General features: G+C 41.3%; 1 protein-coding gene across 1 annotated transcript; it reads left to right on the top strand.

Moving 5' to 3' along the window:
* Positions 1-3,152: 3,152 nt before the first annotated feature.
* Positions 3,153-9,857, top strand: CYP7A1 (cytochrome P450 family 7 subfamily A member 1). The gene is made up of 6 exons (XM_075495717.1): positions 3,153-3,232; positions 4,555-4,795; positions 5,480-6,093; positions 7,437-7,567; positions 8,512-8,687; positions 9,310-9,857. Exons 1-6 carry the CDS (start codon positions 3,153-3,155, stop codon positions 9,607-9,609), a joined length of 1,542 nt encoding a protein of 513 aa, XP_075351832.1. The 3' UTR covers positions 9,610-9,857.
* The last annotated feature ends 14,409 nt before the right edge of the window (positions 9,858-24,266 follow it).

Here is a 24,266-nt window from a genome sequence, read left to right as displayed (position 1 = left end):
CTCTGAAACCGAAGAATGCAAAAATACCATATCCAGAACGTCAGGGCACCCAGCTGATGCTGCTGAAAAATCAGGGAAGCCTAATGCCCACTGATATAAATGAAAGGAGAATCATACTTATCTGTTGAATTTGGGGGAGTATCTGTGGCAGACAACTCTCCTGCTTACAGTTATCACAAGGACATATGTCACAGGCTCCAGCCTACTGTAGTACTGGCTGGCTTTGGGGCTACAGATTGGCCTATTTAAGAAACTAGGTGGGAGATGATCTAGGACTAGGAAGCACATCAAACTATGTGAGAGTTACGCTGTTCTGTCATAATAGCTATTTATCAAGGGTGCTGCCACATACATGGAAAAGAAGGGGCACATTTGATTTTCCTGGCAGAAAGAGCAATTATTTAAGGTAGACTGCCAAGCAGCTCCTGTTCCCTGCCTACTTCTGGTTACACTTCTAGTACTATTATATATGTACAAATCAAAAGAGAAGGAAGGTGGGCAGCTTTAGAGAAGTTACTCTTGTTGTGGCAGCAGGATGCCATTTATAAATGATGTTATCATCACACTGCAGCACAACTACCCAAAGCACGTAAGGAAAAGGCAAGTGTGACTGGCAGCTCTACCTGGTGCAACACATGATAGTGTGAGGAGCCACAGGTATCTGTTGCTGGTTAAACGTTATTCCTGTGTGTCAGATACAAAACTGACAGAAGCTTCCAACTTTCTTATTCAGTGTTGTTTGGACATAAAAAGGCTGAGACCTACACATGCAATAAGAATTAGGCACAAACATAATAAAATGATCACACTTGTTTCGGATGGAGATAGGAGGTAGTCAAAGATGACACCCAGAACTGAAATTTCCCATAATGGAAACAAGCAGGAAATTGGAAAGCATGGATTTTATAAAGCAATTCTGTTAGAACAGGCTAAATTCAGCTGATGAAAAAGCAGTTTTTCTAGGAAAATATAAGAAACATCTGTGCTTAAATGGAAATGGGGTGAGGGGCTGGATCTTGAGCTGACATGCAAAAGGAGTTGGCTATTAGATTAAGTGAGAGCAAACCTCAGTGCTGTAAAAAGTTTTTTTCTTCAGTATAGAAACTTTAAAAATGCCTCAGATGTAGCAGCATTTGCACAGAGCTATCCCATGCCTCACTGCCTTCCTTGGTTTGAAGCCAGGACAATATTCCCTTCTGCCAGATTTGCAGCTCGATGCCTTTAGTGTAGTGCTCGAAGTGGCAGACTTTGATGAAAAGCCCAAATCTTTACTGTTTATCATACAGCTGTAGGGACACCAACAAACACTGGTACAAAAGTGAGCCTGAAAAAGTGACTAAAACTCATCAGTTTCTCTCTTAGAAACATATTAGGCCCTGAATGACTAACGAGACATCACTATATGCTACCTGAGCTGCCTCCTCAATGGCTTAATGCCAGATGCTAGGAGCAAGCCAAAGTTTGAACCCTCACTAGTTAGCAACAGAAAAGGAAAAAGGTTTAATCTTAAGTGATTAAACTAGCATCATAAGAGAAATAACATAGCCATTCCTTTTTTTTCAATGGCCATCCAACAAGCCTGACTATGCAAGTTAGTCAGGGTACTTGTTCATTTCAAACAAGACGCCGCATAGCCCTCATGACTTTTTCCTTAACTTTTCTTGAAGTCTTTAATCGAAACACAAGAGGGGATTTCTATTTAATGATCACTAAATTCATCCCAGATTACCCTTTTCCCTCTTCTGAGTACCAGAAGTGCTCTCCTATTCCCCACAGTTTAGCCTTGACGGAAAACAGCAAGGAGAAGCTTGACATGCTCTCTGCCAAATAGGAGCATGTCCAGGAGCACTCCCAGCACTGACCTTTGGGCAGCTGCAGTTCCTCCTGCAGTTACTTTATGCCTGAATTATCTCCAGCCCACAGCTAGTAGACTTTTTGTTCCAATCTCCCATGTGGCCCTTTGCAGTTGGTCCCCCACTTAACCCAGTCCTCTCTCCCACACAGGTTGTCTTTACTCCTTTCCTTCCTTCTCCCATCTAGATCATTTTCCCCCTGAATTAGCAATATTTGTCTCTCCTGTTGTTCTCCTGGCCACTCTGCAGCACTTATACTTGAAGTGGCACCTCTTCAGGGCTAGGAATATGCCTACACAGCACGTTAGAAAGGATTTAGCAATGTATGGCCAGGGCATGGCAGAACTCAATGTGGATGATAAGAGAAAATGGGTACATAGGGATATATTTAAGCAGAAGGGACAGAATCAGGGAAAAAAAAGGGAGGCCTTGGTCCTCTAGATGCTGCAAATTCAATACAGTTTCCAGAGTTTTCCTGAAACAGGACCAGAGACCATATTCTGAGGCTGCAAAGTTGACTGAATTGGTGCTGTACAGCTTGGAGCAAAGGCAGAAAGCAGAAGATGTAAATGGGAGGGTAAAAGGTGATCCAAGGACATTGAAGAAAAAACCAGTATGGTTGTCTAATCCTGCTTTCTTCTCTCAGACGCTGCATTATAGAACGCCCATTGTTGCCTTTCTACCAGAGAAACATTGTTAGAAAGAGTAAGTCCATCAGAGCAGCCATCCCTTTACCTGCAGCCAAAGCCCCACCATTCCCTCTCGCAGTGGCACACCAGAGCCGGGGCAGTCCCACAAGAAGGAGAAGGGAGGGGAAGAGCAGGCTGGCAGCTAAAGGACAACATGAACTGCAGCCACCATTTAGCCCAGTCTGAATCCTCTGGACACCTGTCAGTAGCCATTTCATATATTGCTAAACTTGAACTATAAACTGCAATTGGTAAATCTGCAGGATAGATCAAAACACACCTGACAGACCTTCAAATTATCAACTATTACAGCTGTTTGATTACTTTGGAACCGCTACTGATATGTGGCATCAGCTCAAGGCCATGGCTGCAACTGTCTGCATCAATCCAGCGAAGCTCTCTGCAGAAAGATGTCAGAGCAGAGACAAAACAGGCTCTCTCCAGAAGTAGTTAATCAATAGCTTGCTAGGTTGACTGAATGCCATTAGATACAGTGGTGCACTTACTGTATATAAATCGTGACCTGTCTTCTGTATCATTCTCAGTCACCTCTCCTGCCATACTGGTAGTTATCAGTTTTCCACTTGGAAGTTTTGGGGCATTACCAGAAATGCTCATAGCATCATGGATCTGGGGAACAGTGATAATACTCTGTTGTGGGTTTTGGTTTCTTCTAGGGAGGAGGAGGAGGTAAGGAATCTCTTTGTAAATGCATCTCAGGGTAGTCTTCATTTCTGTGAAATATACTGTGTACATAACTAAAAGAAGTGTAATCTTAAGACTATCAGATGGACAGATGCAGGGTAGCATGGGCAACACTGTAGTTTGGTCTTTTGAGAGATGTATTTTACAACAGAATTTTTGTCTATGGGCTTTTTAATAATACTGAGGTAACGCCTAGACATAGCTGTAGATACAAATCTATGCATAAATGAGGTAATTAAAATATGAATATGCATGTTCTGATTTCCTAAAGTACTGGGCTATATTTTTACCTGCATTGTAATCACAGCTAATACCTATTTATATCTAATTATAGTTTAATACCTACTTACAAACATTTTCATATTATCAGTCTATCATATCTGGTTACACAGTTTAACACAGATAATATTTATGTACCTTACTATGTCAAATATATATTCCGTAAAAGCATTTATCCTACTGGCACATTTACATAAGGAGCAAGTAATTTGCTTACCCATTGTAATTTTGTATTTTTCAGCAGTCATTTTCTTGTTTTACTTTAAAAAGTTTAATAAAAAAGGTGCAAATAACCTTCAGATAATAACCATCAGAAATTTACTAGAAAAACTAAAGTATTATCTGAAAGTTATTTTAGCAGCTATGGTGTTCTTATGCAGGAAAATAGTTTTCTGACTGAGAATAAAAAATACCATTTAAGCATATGCTTCACTTTAAGCACCTCCTTAACTTAAAGCATGTGCTTAATGACACTATGCCTGAAAGACTAACTCTTATGCTTACTGAAGATCATGGCAAAATTCCCGTTTTCAGCAGGATCTGGTCCAAATGGGATATGCCAATAATAACAACCTTTCTACACTCAAAAGGCTATTCCCCTTGGTATTCAAATTGATTGTGAATACCATTGCCCAAAAATGTATCAGACAATATTAGTGGGATGGATTATTCATTTATGGGACAATTATGTGACTGTGCATGTTAGCTGGTGGCAACAATGTCACATTTAAACAAGTGAAAAATGTACTCCTGATCTAGGGAAAAGTGACATAATCAAACTGTGGTTTATTATGTTTATTATAATACAGGCTGTTAAAGTCATTCTTTCTTGCATGCCATAGACCTCACAATAGGCTTACTCCTTAAAGGGGAGAAAATTATTTGTCAATATACTATTTGTTTGGGGTATTTTTTTACATTTTTTCACATTACAGAAAGCCTAGCATCATCATTTTACTTACCTGGAAGTCCTGGAGGGGAGATCTTTATACATACTTCTAAATTCAGCTTTTGTTTGTGTTTTGTAGGCGACCAGGTGAGCCACCACTTGAAAATGGGTTCCTCCCATACCTGGGCTGTGCCTTGCAGTTCAGTGCCAACCCCCTTGAATTCCTCAGAGAAAAGCAGAAGCAGCATGGCCACATTTTCACTTGCCGAGTAGCGGGGAAATACATTCATTTCCTCACTGACCCTTTTTCATACCATGCATTGATACGCCACGGAAAACAGTTGGACTGGAAAAAGTTCCATTTTGCTACTTCTGCCAAGGTACCACTTTCAAAATGGTTTTAATATCTAACATGCAAAATATCTGCTGGCAGGACAGAAATACCCAGTTAATCCCTCTAGCATTAACTATGCCTTTGAAATATCATTGGGTTCACATTTCTGCACTTCTATTGGTTTAAAACATTAGGGTCTTTTTTTCCCTTTCCTTACCGGAAAGGAAATTTGCAGTGATTTGGATTGTCCAAGAATGACATTATTTACTACATTTTCATGTAGTATCCCAAATTGCTAAAGTAGAAATACAATTAGCACCATCTGCAAAATGAGAATACAGCTTGCTGAAGCTGAAACCTTCTTCAGGAGGTGCTCACCACTATGGAAGATTTGGTCCTAATGCCTTAAAAAAATGATGCAACGCAGTAGGAGCTCAGTCAAACTCTTACTGAAGTAAGCAAAAAGTGTCCTGTTGATGTCAATGGGAATTGAATGAAGGTCTAGGTAACCACGTCCATTTATTTGTAAGCGTCTGTTAAAATCTATTTTCATTTGCCTCCTTAACTGCTATGGTTCACTGAGAAAATATCAGTTCTAGTATTAATAGCCCTTATTACGCTTCCTTCTAGTAAGCTATGAAGTTATACTTTGGCTTTAATTTCTGTTAGGCTTTATCATCAAGGTTATGGCAGGCCTTATTTATCATGCATACAATTTATTTTGTGACAGGCTTTTGGGCATGGTAGCATTGACCCAGCAGAGGGAAACACCACTGAAAATTTTCTTCAGACTTTCATTAGAACCCTTCAAGGTAATGCCCTAGATGCCCTCATTGAAGCAATGATGGAAAACCTACAATACGTCATGCTGCAGTCAAGAACATCTAAACTTCAGTCTAATGCCTGGGTGACAGAAGGACTTTATACGTTCTGTTGTCAGGTGATGTTCGAGTCTGGCTTTTTAACACTTTTTGGTAAAGAATTTAATTCAAATCATGACAAAAATCTAGCATCAAAGCAGGAAACTGAGAGAGCTCATATCCTAAATGCCCTTGAAAACTTCAAGGAATTTGATAGGATCTTTCCAGCGCTCGTGGCAGGGCTGCCTATCCACCTCTTCAAGAGTGCCCACAGTGCACGTGAGAAGCTGGGAGAGGCACTCCTTCACAAGAACCTCCTGAAGAGGGACAACCTCTCTGAGCTTGTCACCCTCCGCATGTTCCTGAATGACACTCTGTCAACCTTCGATGACATGGAAAAAGCGAAGACCCACGTGGCGGTGCTCTGGGCCTCGCAAGCCAACACCATTCCTGCCACATTTTGGAGCTTGTTCTATCTTCTTAAGTAAGTCCCAATGCTTCTTGTTTCCAAACAAGAAAAATGTTCGCTATGTTTCAGAAACCAGTTCATTAATACAGGCAAATACCACTGCTTGATACCTCATCAGTGTCAAAAAGCTTACTGATTACAAAAGAAGTGGCACGTTGTTCTGGACTTCCACAGAAACCCCCTTCACTCGTCTGAGACCAAGTAGTGGCACCACAGAGCAATTCTGTAGCAGTTGTTTTAAAAAAACCCCCAAACTCCAGGGCAATGCTACACTTTGTCAAGAAAGCCTTGGAGTAAATCTGTATGATATGACATAAAAGTGCTGGTTGCAGTTAGAACATTAATTGTATTGAAGACTCCCGATATAATCGGGCATTTTTAGACCTTCTCACTAGAGCAGGCAAAATGAGCTTTAACGTCATTATTGTTTTCACAGATACTTAATAGAAAATAGTTTATACCTTGACAGATCCTACTGAGGCTGCAGTGTAGACTGCAGCTGCTGAGCTTGTTACTCATGAGAGGAGTGCACAGCTCGGATAATACTATTAAATGTCCATTTTAGAGCGGGCTTCTGTGGAGTATAATCTACCTCAGCATGACTAACTCTTAAGTATGTATCTAAATTGCTGCCGTTTTTATTTAGCCAGTGGTTTGCACCCTCATATCTACCTGCCAATGCTAATATCTGAGGTTCTTTAGTACTTTCCATTCCAAGAATGCACTGGCTTTAGGTCTTCTGGCCTTGGAGTCTTTTAACACCCTGATTGATTGTGCCTTCATCAAGACACTATTGCATCCTGTATTATTATCTATATGTATTTCACCATAGCTCATATATTCCGTGTCTGCAAGAAAGTCTAGACACGAAGGATACTATGTGGACTTTTAGTATTGGGAAGATTCTTTTCAGCTAGACAGAATATTGCCACATAATAGGACATCATCCAGGATAAGTGATGTTATAAAACTGATCTATGATCTTGTTCCTAAACTTTCTACCCACAGTGGGGCTATTTCCTAATCTACAGCTGATTGTTTTATTTCTTATTCTTGGCATTGATTTTCAGTGACATTACTGTTTATTACCTGAGTTATGCACATCAGTTCTGTTCCACTTGTCATTGGAGACAGAATTAAATACTTGGGGTTCTTTTCCTTTTTTTGAAGCTATCGTACCTTTGCCAAGACATGAAAAAGTGTGGTTGCAGCATTTTGCTGCAACATTTTCATTTTAGAAAGTTGTACTTGTCAGCTAACAAACTAAATTTTAGTCAGGAAGAAAGTTAATGGCAAACCCCTTTTTAAAGCATTCTTAAGTGTAAAATTGTGTTATACTTCTGCTCTTTTGATCTTAGGAGTCCAGAAGCAATGAGAGCTGCTACCAAAGAAGTGCAAAGTATTTTGGAAAGTGCTGGAGAGAAGATCAGCTTAGATGGCAAACATATTTCCTTGAACCGAAAACAGCTGGATAATATGCCAGTGCTAGGTATGATTATTTTATGCAGGAGTACCAGAAATCACCCCACAATTTTCACAGTCTTCTATGTGTTACCGTATAAATGCTTGCTACGGAATTACTATGGAATTAGCCAACAAACACTAGAACAAAAACCTGTATGTGCCTTACCAATAGCCAACACAATCAGTCTTCCCAATGTCCCAGGTGGTACTGAGAGTATCAAAATTCACATGAGTAGGAATTTTTCATGGGTAATGGCATGTCTCAATACTGCTACACTGCTACATAACATAGTATTGGAGACCCATGGATAATTCAGAACAATATTTTGTTTAGTAATTACTTTAGATCAAATAAAAGCGCGTTGCCAAATTTTATATCCCAGTTCTTATGATGTGAAGCAATATCTTCTAATACTATTAATTTTATTTCTTCTTAATATTTTTCAAATTATAGGCACATTTTTCAAAAGTGTCCAAGTCACAGAGAGTTTTGAAAATGTCACCCTTTAACTACTGTTGCTTTAAAAAAAAATCAGTTTATATTGAAACAAAAAACCCCCAAGTTACTTTTTCTGAGTATTGGTTTCCATGCACCACCTCTTAACATTTCAGAAAATTCTGATCACTGCGCTCTTTCTTTTTTTTGTTATGTTTCCAGTTTTGACTGGTTTGTTCTTTATCTCGGAGTGAAAATGTGTCTCACTTTCAGATATTCTGTGGCACCAACTATAACTATTTTTCTAGGGGAAAGCAGATTATGTTTTCGGTGTTATCTGCAGAAGGGATAATAATGGTAAAAAGGAATGAGAAAGATACTTTCTTAGGCATTTAGAAAGTTATTGTTAAAATATTTCTTCTCATAAATGCAGGGTTTGACAGTGGGTTTGAAATAGTTCAAAATGCATGACCTCCTCCAAGGACATACACATACTATTTCCATGCTAATCATTCCTTTTCCTGTCCCTATAGACAGCATCATCAAAGAGGCAATGAGGCTATCAAGTGCATCCATGACTTTCCGAGTTGCCAAGGAGGATTTCGCTTTGCACTTACAAAATGATTTTTACAACATCCGCAGAGATGATATTGTAGCTCTTTATCCTCAGCTGTTGCATTTTGATCCAGAAATCTATGCTGATCCCTTGGTAAGTATTTATCAAAGCACATTAAACTCTGAGCTCTAGCAGAAGCTAACGTGCCTTTTAGTAGAGCATTTATCGGGTGACCCCATGGCTGGTTTTCTGTTGTACTCCAGACAGTTTGTTCTTACAGCTGGAGACGTAATGATAGGCAAGAAAAAGACTAAAGTCAGTGCAAGCACTATCTGCAAAACATGTTTTAGTGTAACCAAAAAGTGTGCTGCCAGCCCAAGAGAGCCTTCTACTTACTGCCTCCTCAGTGAGGCAAGATCACCATTATGGGGGTGTTCAAGGTAGGACAGGGATAAGGATAATATTTTCCCACACGCACAGAATGAGAAATCTTCCAGTTCTGCTGCCTGAACAAGGATGCAGGTTACAATCTTTATTTTAAGAGATCAGACAAGAAAAAGAGAGTTATCAGCAAACAACCTGGGATCATGTCCCACATACCAGAGCTTCTCAGGGGCTACCCTCTCCAAAACAGCACCATGGGGCCTGGCGCTACTGTACCATGCTTACTGCTAGAGTCTCTTCTTTCCCAGCCTGCATTTTGTGTCTTAATGGCATTATCTAGTCTTCGGAGGTACTCAAATGTCAAGTAACTCTTTTGCGGGTTTTATTACAGACATTCAAATATGATCGCTTTCTCAATGAGAATGGAGAAGAAAAGACTGACTTCTACCGCAATGGTCGCAAGTTAAAGTATTACTATATGCCATTTGGAACAGGCATAGCAAAATGCCCTGGCAGGTTATTTGCTGTCCATGAAATTAAACAATTTTTGGCTTTGATTTTTTCATATTTTGAGATAGAACTTGTGGACAATAATGTGCAATGTCCTTCTTTAGATCAATCCCGTGCAGGACTGGGTATTTTGCAACCAGTCAATGACATTGATTTCAGGTATAGACTGAAATGTCTATGAATATATATTTTCAATACACTGTATAACATACACTTTATATATATTTTATGTATATATGCAAATGAAATGTTGCAAGTCTTGGGGGAAAATCTATATGAAGATGCTAATTCATCAGTCTAATGGAAAACGCATAATGTATACCATTATGGTACCAGAATGCAGTGGGTTTAATGCACTGTGTTGATACAAATGTTTCCCCTTTTACCAACCATTTGAAATGCAAGTTAAGATTCTGAATTGTGCATGTATAGTAGTTCTTTTTTTTTCTGTCAGCAAATACTTTCCCAGAGTTAGTTAGAATTTCATCAGCTAATTCAAAATAATTGTCAAAATTCAACTACAGTTAAAACTTATTCTTTTTTATAATTGAAATGTTGGGGATGGTGGTTCTCCCCACAGGTGAAATAAAAATTTTGTTGTATGAAGGCAGATTCACCATGGGGAGGGGAGAGTTTCCTGGGGAAGTACCTGTATGGTTTTATGAAAAACTAGAAAAAGACTTGAAGAAAATCTACAAAAATGTTCACGTTCTAGTGAAACTGCAAAACTTGTATTATATTCATTGTAATATACTTCTTTTCAGAAAGTTGTAACTGTATTAAAATAAATTATATTGGCTGAACCAGATGCATCTCCAGACTGTTTGTCATTTTAACATCTTAACATTCTCAAAGATTTACACCAAAGCCACCTAAGCCAACTTTAAACTAGCCAGCTCAAACACCAATATGGAGATAAATAAATAGCCACCATATATTCACCAGTGATTCAGGTTGGATTTTGCACCGTTCTCTGAACTCTGTATTTCCATAAGCCTCCATTGGTCATACTCCTTAAGTCTTCCTAGTCTAATTCCATTAAAGTTATCATGGGTAGTATGCCCACACACTTCACTTTTAGTGGCGGCATGTCCGTAAGAACAATTGTTCAGGGATAATATAATTTGGTTCTCTGTAACATCCCTGTCCTTTTCTGCTGCAAATGATGGATGGACAGATGTCACAAAAGTCCATTTTTTAATGAAACGTCTTCAGGCTGAAAGAGATAGCTTTCTTATCATCTGCCAATGAAAAGAACAAATAGACTTAAAATATTGTTATCCTGGTTTTGTATGTTTCTAAGGACTTATGGTCTGACCTTTTGTCCTTGACTCAGAAGTAAGCCTGATCACAGAAGATGAGGTACAGGACCATTAGATATTTTCAAATTTCACATTCTGGCAAGATACCCAGTCTAGGTGATAGAGCTCTTCCTAAACATGGAACTTTGTATTGAGCCTTAGAACTGCTTTAAATTATGTATCCGTTTCTCTTCTCACTATCCACTGTGCTAAATATTCAAAGATAAATAAAAAGATTCTGTAGTGTGTGATTATTTATTACCTGTGTGTGTTCTTTGTAATTTTATTTAATCTTTTTTCATTTTCAAAGGAGAACAGAGAACACCAATTTGTTGCCATCTACAATACATATAACATTAAACTACTATGTATAATGCAAGTGGTTTTGAATTATTACTTTGGTTCTCTTGGTAAGGGAAGCATCCAGTGTTTAGATACAGCTTGTTTTCATACTTCTGTCAATTATATTTTTGTATGATTTATATAAATTATAGCACATTCATTATAGCCTGACATTATCATTATAGCCTGACATTATCATAATTACATGTACCCTGGCACATATTATTACCGTTAGAGTACCTACTTCCCCTTTCTTAAACAAATCCTGCTTAAAACAACAGTTTTTGAGGGTAGCAAGGCTATCCAATGTTTTAAGCAAAATACCCTTCCTTGATGAAAAAGAATTCAACACAGAATTACAACAGCAGATAACAAAAGATAAGAAGAGGACTGCTAAACTAATTCTAGGTTTCCTGGAAAATCAAGCCTTCTTTTACATCCTCTTGTCTCCTTCAAACTGACTGCTCCAGACTGCTGTGACTGGGGTTTAATGTTTTCTGTCAGCTCCCTTGGTCTATGAGAAATTGAAGTATTCAGTAGCTTCTAGAGCTGTTCTGACTTTCAGCTACCCAAGGAATACCAACAGTAGACAACTGAGGGGAAGGTAAAAACACCACAGGAGTCACCCTGCAGATTAAAATCAAGTTCTGAACATTGTGGGGAGGCTACTGGCTTTATTCCCAAGGGTCGATGCTCTCAGAGACAGCACAGGAGACAGAAGAGCCAGCATCTCCATGTTTGCATTGACTACTTGGCACTTCTTCCTCCTTCCCCTGCTGCGTGATAATCCTGGTCCACTGGAATTATGTTCTCAGGGCTTTGCTTGACTGGCCCAATCTCATTACCCAGACTTCCCCTCTATGCTGACAGTGTGTGCATTAGGTCAGATGCCTGTTTCCTTTCCTGGGACTCTGAAACCCACTCTTCCCTCAACTACTAAAACTTCCCCTTGTTAATATCCCTTTCTCATTCCTTCCGGATACTTGCCACATGGGCAGATCTACAGAGGGTATTAGGAAAGGTATTGGTGTGGTCTCTCTGGTCCTTCAATCCCTTCATAGGGACTTCAGCATTTTAACTAGAAGTTCAGCTATGGGGAACCATGCCACATTTTTCATTGCGGCAGGCATGTAGGGTTAAGGTTCAGTTTCTATCTGAGATTTACTTTTTTGTATTTTTTTTTTCAGTGAGGATTAGGTCAGTCTTTAATGTTCAGAATGTACCAGATAAATGCTACAAATAGGCTAGGTTTTGTCTATAGCCTTCAGCCAATTTTGTACCAGAAGATGAAGAGCAAGCAAATAAAAATTGTGAAGTTCTGTCAGGTTGGACTGCTATTTACAAATTTATGTTTGGCCTCGGAGTCAATGCTAAAATTGTTGACATTCTAGACCAAAAGGGCTTCATTGCAACTTGCATAAATCCCTACAAATTTATAATGGAAATAATCTAAACTGATGCTCATAAAAGTCTATTTCCAATTAAAATCACTAATTTTTAAAAAAAATCGTAATACATATCAATGCACATGATAAACAACTTTGCTTTAAAAATTATTTACTCCAGTATGCAAAGTACAAAGTTTCTTTTTCAAAGAAATCTTAATAAATCCAAGTCCAGTGGAAAAGAGATATACTCCTGCTAGGGCAGATGTGACTAAGGAATGGCTAGAACTCCCCAACATTTATGCAACACAACTATTTTGTAATAATAACAATGTAGATCTGCATAATTTTAAATGGCCAGCTTTGGTACACCTCACATTGCTCTGCTGGAGACCTAATTCAAAGATTTCCTAAGAGAGCCAGCAAGATCGTTCCCAGGCTAACAAACCACAGCAGAGACAGGCACGAGGGTCCGTATCCATCCCACCCAAGTCCAATGCCTTAACTGCAGAGTTACTGTAAATTGGCAGAAGCCAGCGCTGTTGCCAGACCGTACCCAGGGTCCCACAGGGGTGGCTCAGGGGCTCCTGCCCAAACTCCTGCGGGAGTGCAGGCCTCGCCACTCAGCCCCCGTCCCTCCCCTCTTCCTGGGGTAGCAATTCTCAATGGATGGCTGGACCCATAACCTATGGATTGATACTCAGTGGGAAAGAAGTATAAAACAACAGAGGCAACCAGCTCTTTCTGCCCAGTTCTGAACTCCTGTAACACGAGCAGTTTATCAACGCATCTTCAGAGGACTCTGGGGAACAATGCCACTTCCTAATGTTGACCTAGTGTTATGCAGCTGAAGGGATCCAGTATAACCTCCTGAGCATGCTTCCACTTTGTGACAAGAGACGTACAGATGAACAGTTTGAACAGTTTTGCATAGGGATTTCTTCTTTTTTTATACTGGGCTATATACAAGTATTTTTGTTTGCTGCCATGGCTGCTAATTTTCTAACCTGAGTTAAACCCCTGTTACTGGGGTCACACAGATGCAAGTGCGGGGAGAAAAGAGTGCAAAGTCTGGGGTTGTTATGCCTCAGCTAATGTAATCAAATACTTCAGCAATCAATAGTCATATGCCTTGCCAGGGTCACGGACACCACACGGTTATAGCAGGACAATTCTCTTTGCTGCCTCTCCTAATAGCAATACTTTTCTTAAGACAGGAGACCAAAAAAAGTAAGACTAAAGACCATAAAAGCAATTAGAAAAATATTGGACAGTTCCAGGCTGGTGGGAAGGAGGCAGCCTTTGCCATGGGTTGTGTGAGTATTTCACATTATATACTTACTAGGTAAAATGCATAAAGAAATCTGGGCAGAAGGGGGGCAAAGACCTCACCCCCCAGGTGGGAGCCCTGAACATTAAGTTAGCTCAGGCATTCACTCCTTTTCTTGGGGAATCTGTAGCCTGTTTTATCTGAAAAACAGAACAGATCCAACAGGACAATTTGCATGACTCCCTGACGATACCCTTATAGCTAAAGGGCTCTCTTCGCTGAGAAAAGATTCAGTTTCGACATGGGATTGAAGTCCCTGAGGTAGAGGAGGGAACTGAGTCCAGTCTCTCCCACACCCCAGGGGATGACTCTAACCTTGTGGTTGTCCTGTAAAGGGTGAGTAAGACTGAGGGAGGCACAAGCACATTATAGATTAGGCACACCAAGGAGTTTAAGTGCTCAAGTGTTTTTGGACCCAGACGAGCTCTGCCTGGGGGTAGCCAGGTGCCTCTGCACAGCAATCTTGGGAGTAGGAGCAAGACACAGGCAGCTGAGCGAGAGCAGGTGGCTCATAACCCAGCAGAAGGAGGCATCTTGGCTGAGCAGATGGGATCTAGGCAGTGAAAATGCTTTACAGTTTTCAGGCTAAAAGAAATCTTTACTTCATCATGGAGTTCTTGGAGGTGATACGATGACCTTACTAATGAAACAAGACACCTTATCAGAAAACAAGACAGTTTTACATTTCTGAAACCATGCTGACCATAGCTGTTGTTCACTAGCTGGGATTCATCCACAGAGAAAGTACCCCAGATAAGCTTTTGCTGGATGTTAAGGGTCACGTAAGACTACCCTGGGCAGAGTCATCTGCCTCCAGCAGGCTGAACCAGCCCCTTTCCAGCAACGCGAGGATGAAGCAGCAGCAGCCACACTTGGAGGCAGCGGTGGCAGGCTTAGGGGCAGGAGGATGCAGCGTGGAGGGGGCCCTTGTGAGCTGCAGCGCACTGGTGATTTCCTCAAGGTTAAGGTTCAACCTGGAACTGCTTGACAGGATGAAGCTAAAGCCATCCTAGCCAAATTTTATAAGGAAGAAGCTGCCACTGCATTGTGTGGGGAGTCAATCTGCAAGGCTTGCTTTGAGGAGCTCCCCAATGGCAGAGGGAGAGGACCTCCTGGTCTATGGATCCTCATGGGCTGAGGATCAAAGCTACGTGCAAAGTGCTGCTCTTCCCAGTCAAAACTACAGCGCTTCTGGACTCAAACAGAAGCAGAACTGTAGGCAGCTAGTAACAGAGCTGCCACTAAGTTCAGGCAGCCACTCTTCAACTTGTCAACAGTGGTTTTGAACAAAGATTTTCAAGTCCTTCCTAAAGCTCTTAAACTGTTTTTGGATTTTACTGTAGAAATAATCAGGATAAACTGGTGTTTATAACACGACCTTTCATGCAAGTTTCTGAAGAAAAAAAAAGAGAAAGCAAAAAGAGGAAAATTCATGGGATATTTTTTCCTGAAAGCATGAAATAAATTTTAGTGATAACTATAGCTTAATTGGTCAATAGGGTGCTTCAAAAGATATTGTTCATGGTCTTGGTGTAAATGGATAGCTGTACCAACATGAATAGTTGTTTGCCATCTATGAACAGCACAGAGTGCTAAAGTCACATGTCAGCAGCCTGAAGATAAGGCCAAGATCTGCTCTCATTTACACCACAATATGGTCAACGCAGTTAAGCAGCACACAGAAGGGGCTTGAACATAATTATGCCTGCAGTCTGTCCCGCTTTAGGTAGCTGCATACAGGAGGTTTGGTGGTAAAAGCAGTCATTGCCTCATAATAACCTTAGAATTAAACAATAAAAAGGTTACATACTATTAAATGGACTGCTGACAGTGTAAATACCCAGCTTGTTAACTGTTGTTGACTTTAATTTGTTTTCTGCCAAGACAGACAATTCTGTGGGACACACTTCAAATCAAATGATCTTCAGCGGTCCACGCGTCATGAAAAGAGAGAGAGGTCACTTCAGAGCAATTCACTAAAGAGACACAGATTTTTTTAAATTAAAAGTTCATTTTACATAATTCACCAATAAGTAAGATTCTACAGACTCTACTTATCTTTTTAAAGATAACAGTAATTTCTGAAATTCATCTCATCAGATAGCAGGATCCCACAGGGATTTTGAAAGATTAAAACACCTTGGCTGACTGAATCACCCTTGTTTTGAGAACTCTTCAGCGTGAGGAGCCATGTAACTATTTCTCAGTAACATTTGTATAATAGTTGACTGGAAGGGGATTAGATGTCTCACCATCTCCAGTAACTGCAGACTGGAGACATACAAACATCCACAAGAACATCATTAAAGACCACAGGCTGGAAAAGGTCAGGCTAGAAGTCCACTTGACCCTAGGTTTCTCTTCTGAATGATGCCCCACAGGTGCCGATGGAAGTACACAGGAGCACGGCAAGCACGAGTGGAGCTTCTTCGGGATCCGTGTAAGGCTCCTCAATAATGGACTTGTTCTCAGAGGTGCTCAGCCTACAAGTGCTCAGCACTTTTCAAGAAAACGACTGGTTTTCTGTGCGGTGCTGGAGGGCTTTGGGAGGCCTCCGTCCTCGCGTTAGCTGCTGGCAAACACCCTGCACAAAGTGCTTGCTGGCAGAAGCGCGGGGCCCAGTCCTTGCCACCCCTCTGACATGGCTGTGCCAGCTGCACTGTGGCCAGTCTCACCTGCCACTCGGTTTATAGGGAGATGAGTGCCAGCTCCCCTGTCTCTTCTCGGCCCATGCTCCATACGGACTTCTGGCCTATATCACACGGAGCGCCTCAAAAGGCAAATCGGAGCCTGCAAGAGAATTGCGGACAGATACGAACATTTGGTGCCTGCGAAAGCCTTATCGCTCACCACCACGAGCTTGCACGACTGGTTTGAAGCACAGGGTGAGGAACATTGCCCAAAGGGTTGATCAGCAGGCGAGAGGAGATCTGGGCCTTGCTGACCTACCGTGACCTCAGCTCTGCTCCCTTCTTTAATGCTAATTGCTCATTATGCTGAGGGAAAGACTTCCTGTCTGCCTTACACAACATTTCAGCTTGACTGCTCTGCCCAAGTAAGCAAAGTCTCAGGAAAGGCAAATAGTCAAGGGAGGAGCTCTGTAAAAATACATCCTCCGCATTGAACTGACTCATTTCATGGCTATTTAGTTTCCCGGATGTAAGAACTTGGAACAAGGAATAATATCCTTATGAGGATTAAAAGCTGATGTTAGAAATGACGGGGGAAACCATTAATGACGCAAGCAACAGTCAATTATGTGGGTTCTTGTGCTGGTTTTGGCTGGGGTAGAGTTAATTTTCTTCATAGCAGCTAGTATGGGGCTGTGGTTTGGATTTGTGCTGGAAACAGGGTTGATAACAGAGGGATGTTTTAGTCACTGCTGAGCAGTGCTCACACACAGTCAAGGCCTTTTCTGCTTCTCACCCCACCCCACCAGCGAGGAGGCTGGGGGTGCACAAGAAGCTGGGAGGGGACACGGCTGGGACAGCTGACCCCAACTGGCCAAAGGGCTATTCCACACCATATGATGTCATGCTCAGCATATAAAGCTGGGGGAAGAAGAAGGAAGGCAGAGACATTCAGAGTGATGGCATTTGTCTTCCCAAGTCACCGTCATGCATGATAGAGCCCTGCTTTCCTGGAGATGGCTGAACACCTGCGGGCCCATGGGAAGGAGTGAATGAATTCCTTGTTTTGCTTTGCTTGTGTGTGTAGCTTTTGCTTTCCCTATTAAACTGTCTTTATCTCAACCCACGAGTTTTCTCACCTTTACTCTTCCAATTCTCTCCCCCATCCCACCGGGAGGAGTGAGCAAGCGGCTGTGTGGTGCTTAGTTGCTGGCTGGGATTAAACCACGACAGTTCTGTTACCTGTGCCTCATACTCTTGGTACATTAGCTTCTTACAGGTATTATTCAGACACAGCAAACCTATGTAAACAGTCGAAAACAACTGTTGTCCATTGAAGTTGCATGTCTGGAGTTAAAGAGATTCTTCTATGTCTATAAAGAGACTATAGTCAAAGGACTTTTCCTGAAATCTGGTGATATAATAAAGCATTAGAAATTCTGCAGAATCTGCAGAAACTATAACCAGATGCTACAGGTGCCAGATACAGATATACAGAGACATGCTACACTGCAGAGCTATCTGCAGATGGCTGACATGAGGTTCCTAGTGGAGGCATTGCAATGCCAGAAGGCAGACATCTAGTTGCAATTCAGAAGACCCAAGCTAACTGCTGAGGCTCCTGGCACAGGCAGAGCAGAGGCAAGGGCTGAAGGGCCAGCCCAATCTCACCCCAGCAATGGTTTCTAAAGCTAAATGATAGCATAAGTTACATGCTCATTCCTTGGCCTCCCTGCTAAGAATGTTTTTACTATTGTTATTATTATTTCCACACAGATTAGGACTTTGTTGTAAGAATCATACAAACACAGAACAAAACCACCATGCTTCTCCCAAGGAGGACACAATCTAAGAAAAAGACAAGGTGAAAACCATCCATCTAGAGGAGAGCAAGTAAACAACGAGGCAGCGTTCCTGGCATGCCAGCTAGTGGTCTGCAGAGACCAACAGGTTGGTTAATGTCAAGTTTATCACTGACACTAAAGCATCTTGACCTGATCAGATCTAAAACATGAGAACTAGCCAGTTAATACCAGATGACAGGTGAGGATTAAGCTATGAAGCTCCTTGAAAGTGAAAAAAGCTTCTCTTTGGTGCTAAAAAGGATGCAGGAGAAGGCAGCAAGGGAGAAGGGATCACAGTATACATAAATGACCTTTGCAGCAAAAATACGAATGGCTGTAGTAGGACAGGAGAGCAACAGAAAATTGCTACAGTGATAGAGAGCAAGAAGGGAGCACCTGGATGAATGTTTTGTTAGGAGGATGGCTAGGAAAGGCTGTGTCTGAACAGCAGTTATGCAGAAGCCAAGAGGAAACATTTTAAGAGGAGGAGCACCACTGACTGTGACAGAGATTGCTGATGGGTGACCAAGGGTGAGGATGTGGTATTGGTTGTGAGACTTGACCGGGCTAAAGACATCGGGAAGAAGTATCACTTGAGTGAAGCAGGTGTAAATTCAATTGATGGGAAGCCAGAACAGCACTTAAGCAGCACTCCAGACTGTGATTATAAATGGTGTGTTCAGCAAGCTATGAAGCAAGAGAGAAAGGAACGTGGCACAATCACAACTGAAGTAAGCTTGCATTAGGTAACAAAAGAGCAAGGGAGAACAAAAGGTTAAGGGAAGGAGCGACAGACAGGGCGACTCTCAGGAGGTATGGTAGGATGGACTCAGAAGGAGAGAAGGAGAGCCCAGTAAGTGTGCTGGTTTAGTGGAAACCATGAACCTCAACTTCCAGAGTAGGTATCAGACAGACCCTATTCCAAACAGTTACTGCTGTAAATAAAATACAGCAGACTGAATCCACATGCACGTACTTATGCAAATATTTGCTACCACTCTGATCAAAGTTATTAGGTTATAATGTTCAGCCTTGGAAACTGGCCTTGAACAGCATTTATTAAGGTGTTCCACTACTACAGCTATTGCTAAAGATCAGTACACCAAACTGCACCGTCAGTCAGCCTTGAACTTTTGTGCAGAGGACTATCAGTAAAAATGTACAGAAAATAATTTATCTGGAGCCTGCCAAATAAAACACACATGCAGCTATCACCAGCACTATAGAACCATTATTGCAATTTATGCATTCTGAAAAACATATGGGCAACAAGAAGTAACTAAGGAAATAGGAAACTATCTTAGACTAGCTATAAGGAAGCAATTTTTTACAATGAGGGTGGTGAGGCACTGGAACAGGTTGCCCAGAGAGGTGGTAGATGCCCCATCCCTGGAAACATTCAAGGTCAGGTTGGACAGGGCTCTGAGCAACCTGATCTAGTTGAAGATGTCCCTGCTCATTGCATGGGGGTTGGACAAGGTGACCTTTAAAGGTCCCTTCCAACCCAAACTATTCTATGATTCTGTGAAATACAGAATTTGCACTGCTTGTTATGCTTATCTGGGGGGTAATTAAAATATTTTTGAGGCAGGTGTTTTTCACAAGTTTACAGCCTTTAATTTCCTAGCTTCAGTATAATACAGATTTTTGCAATGAATATATGGTGAGCATACAAGAAAGAAAGGAAAAAATTGGGTGCCACATATAAAGATGAAAATAATTTATGGTATAGTCTGAAAAATAAAATATTAAATTGTGCCACCAAAGACTATAGGAAAATAAAATAAAAAACATTTAAAGTCCTATTTTGAGATTGACAGAGTCAGCTCACAGATTAAGAGATTTATCCGTAGGTGCCCATATATGAACTAGGTTTCAAAACTCCTCATATAGCCAGTGGAGATCTGGTCAGCACAAGCAGACATCTGAACACCAGCAGCTGCCAAAGTATGCGTGTCTACTTCAGGGTAAACCCAATAAATCTCTGAACTGAAATGACGGCACTAACAAGGGGTTTGGCTCACTTATCCACACACAGGTATCTAAAGCCATTTGAAATTTGCTGTGGTATCCCATGTAATCTCTAGGCTCACTTCATACAGGCATGTGGATCCCATAAGTCGTGTCAAACCTGTCAGTTTCATGATGTCTTAGGAGACCAAAAGGCTTCTGGGATCTGACTGTGGGATGGCAGCCCAAGCAAGCCCTAAACCTCCACTGACCAGAATGGGAGCTGTGCACCTTGCTCACACGTGAATGTGTCCAGGTAGCTACCTACATTTAAGTTTCCTAGTCTTTGAACTGAATTCCATTCTCAGAGTTTTGAGGACTGCCAAAGAAATGCAGGCTTTGAATTCAGTTTTGGTCATTGGCTTTTAACACGGATTTAGATTTCTACAGGAACAATAGCTGTCAATCATGGAAAATAATAAACCTGCCCTGGAGACTTTTGCTCTCAATTACCCTCTGAAAGGAGATCTTGGAGAGACAGTGTTCTTGCTTTAGGCATCGTATCATGTAATTTATGCATAAGCCAAGGGAGTCAAGATTGCACAGATCTGGCAAAACACTTTGGCCAACAACTTTTGTGGAAAAAAATGCAAACTGTAGTCAATCAAAAGAGTTATATATGGTTTGTGTTTCCTGAATTGCTTGGATTGAAAATAAGCAAATTAATTCTTTCTCTGTATACAAAATGACACATTTCTGGTTTTCTTCTCATTTAAAAAGCTCTTTCATTTCAAAATTACTTCAAGTTAAAGGATTAAAAGATGGAAAGCATAGCACTTTGTTTCATTTGATCTATACTGGCTGTCACAATGTTTTGGTTTGCTGAAAATTCTGATATATTTTACTTAGGTCAGATCTGCTAAATGGCTATCATCCAACTCTTTCTGAAATGAATTATTTTCATAGCTTCCCTAGTAACTAAAACTTCTGCTTTTTCCATTTTAACCATAGAACTGTTAACTTCCTCCTACCATGCATTCATATATTGAAATCCATGTAGACTCATATAGCATTTTCTTTTGAAAACATTTACCAGCCACTTCTTTGGCATTCTTACACAGTAGAAGTTCCCCAAAACACTCGGCATTGGTTTGCTTCCAGTCTCATCAACATCAGTAGGAACCTAATCTCAAACTTCCACCATAGGAAGAGAAACCAATGTGTACTGCTCTTGAAAGTCTCCTCTATAACTTTTACTATAAGGGCAGAAAGTGGCTTTGTATATTTCTATTAACTTGAAATCACAGAAGAGATGTATCAGGGCAGATTCCAAGAATGATTTTCTATCTATTGCTGTATGCACAGATATGGATCCATCAAACTATAGAGATGTTCCCATGTGCTGACATTAAATTTTGGTATGCAGCATCTCATGACTATCACACCCATACTGTTTGAATCAGTTGGCGAGATGTACGCTGCACAAACCCTTTACAGTAAAAGCTCAGGTGCAGAGTTGCATCTTTTTTGTTTTCTTTAAAATATAACAGAGAAAACCTATCCAAATTCCTAATCAGACAACTAAGACACTGACTGTCATTTTATAATACTACTCTTTTGTTTTGTTTGCTGTTTATTCTGATAAGCTTCTACATATTTATGTTTGGTGCTGCAGATGTTTCTTATAAACATGAGAATTTTATTAATTTGCTTGTTTTATATAGAGCAATAGAGAACAATCTCTACTCACAGGAGGAAAAGAGCCTGCCTCACTAGGCTCATTGATGCAAGTCAAATCTACCTCCTTATCTACCTCCTTCATTACCCTCCCTCCCCCCCCCCCCCAAAAAAAGAAATTACATCAATCATATCATTCAAAGGAAGAATTTTAAAGAAACCTGAAGACACCTGGAAAACTCTTCTGGGTAAGAACTACGTTCTACCCTAAATGACAACCTCACTAATATAAAATTGAAAATTGAGTTGTATTCAAAAAACTTATAAAGTCATGATTCTGGGGGCAAAGATTATGTTTTAGTCTTTGGGGTCTTTCCCTTTCTTGACATCTATTCCCATCATTTGTGAAATAAGGTGTATCAAGTCCTTGTTCTAAGAGTTGTCACTGGTGGCAATGGTCCCAACAGGTCCGCAAACCTCCATCTTTTCATCTGACACGTGCATCACATCTGTCTGTTTTTCCTCAGCCAGGTAATTCATAGAATCATAGAATAGGTTGGGTTGGAAGTGACCTTTAAAGGTCATCTAGTCCAACCCCCCCTACAATGATCAGGGACATCTTCAACTAGATCAGGTTGCTCAGAGCCCCATCCAACCTGACCATGACTGTTTCCAGGGATGGGGCATCTACCACCTCTCTGGGCAGCCTGCTCCAGTGTTTCACCACCCTCACTGTAAAAAATTGCTTCCTTATATCTAGTCTAACCTCTTTTAGTTTAAAACCATTAGCCCTTGTCCTATTGTAACCGGCCCTACCAAAAAGTCTGTCCCCATCTTTCTTATAAACACCCTTTAAGTACCGAAAGGCCACAATAAGGTCTTCGCAGAGCCTTCTCTTCTCCAGGCTGAACAACCCCAGCTCTCTCAGCCTGTCCTCATAGGAGAGGTGCTCCAGCCCTCTGATCATTCTCATGGCCCTGCTCTGGATCCACTCCAACACGTCCATGTCCTTCTTGTGCTGAGGACTCCAGAGCTGGACGCAGTACTCCAGGTGGGGTCCCACCAGAGTGGAGTACAGGGGCAGAATCACCTCCCTCGACCTGCTGGCCACGCTTCTTTTGATGCAACCCAGGAGACGGTTGGCCTTCTGGGCTGCGAGTGCACATTGTCAGCTCATGTCCAGCTTTTCATCCACCAGTACCCCGAAGTCCTTCTCCACAGGGCTGCTCTCAATCCCTTCATCCCCCAGCCTGGGTTGATACCAGGGGTTGCCCCGACCCAGGTTCAGGACCTTGCACATGGCCTTGTTGAACCTCACAAGGTTCACATGGGCCCACTTCTTGAACTTATCCAGGTCCCTCTGGATGGCATCCTGTCCCTCAGGTGTGTCAACTGCACCACTCAGCTTGGTGCCATCTGCAGACTTGCTGAGGTTGCACTCAATCCTACTGTCTATGTCACTGATGAAGATGTTAAACAGTACTGGTCCTAATACGGACCGCTGAGGGACACCACTCGTCACTGTTCTCCATCTGGACATTGAGCTGTTGACCAGTACCCTCTGGATGTGGCCATCTAACCAACTGCTTATCCACCGAATAGTCCACCCATCAAATCCATATGTCTCCAATTTAGAGAAGGATGTTGTGGGGGACCATGTCAAAGGCCTTACAGAAGTCCACATAGACAACATCCATAGCTCTTCCCTTGTCCGCTGATGTAATCACTCCATCATGGAAGGCCACTAGCTTGGCCAAGCAAGACTCGCCCTTGGTGAAGCCTAATTCATTACCTTATGTTTCTCCTTATGTTTCTTCACTAATTCCATGTTTCTCACCTGCAACTCCACAGAATTCCTGTACTACCATGGGTTTAAATGCAACCTGATCTGTTTGTCCCTTACTAAGTCTGGAGAGTAGGGTGAAAGAACCCTAGGGTACAGATGAACAAGAGGTAGCTTTCAACCTAAATTATTCCATGATTCATCCCTCCTCTTTTATCCACTCTTGGTACTGCAGCAGGGAAGGGAATGCTTCAGGGGACTGATGCAGTGCTCATAGGAAAAGGTTCATAAGCAGAATCACTTTTTGCTGCTGGAGCTTTTACTTGTTTTCCTTTTAACTTCCTCATCTAGAAAACCCCATCACCTCATAGAATGAGAACAAATTCCTGCTGACTTCTGCAGCAATCCACTTTGATTGTTCTGCTTTAGAAAACAGAGAAACAAGAAAAAAATAAAAAAGAAGAAACAGCAGAAAGAGGAAGTTCTCCCACAGCTAGATTGCAATATCTGCAGTCTTTGGCATGTCATGGGTTGACAGATCAGCTGCAATGACAGCTAAAAATCCCATTACTGGGATGAAACTATGAGAGTTGGCA

This window comes from Mycteria americana, chromosome 2 (assembly GCF_035582795.1).
Source record: "Mycteria americana isolate JAX WOST 10 ecotype Jacksonville Zoo and Gardens chromosome 2, USCA_MyAme_1.0, whole genome shotgun sequence".
NCBI lineage: Eukaryota > Metazoa > Chordata > Aves > Ciconiiformes > Ciconiidae > Mycteria > Mycteria americana.
The sequence above is the reverse complement of the archived record's forward strand: the minus strand, read 5'-3'. Positions and strand labels throughout refer to the sequence as shown.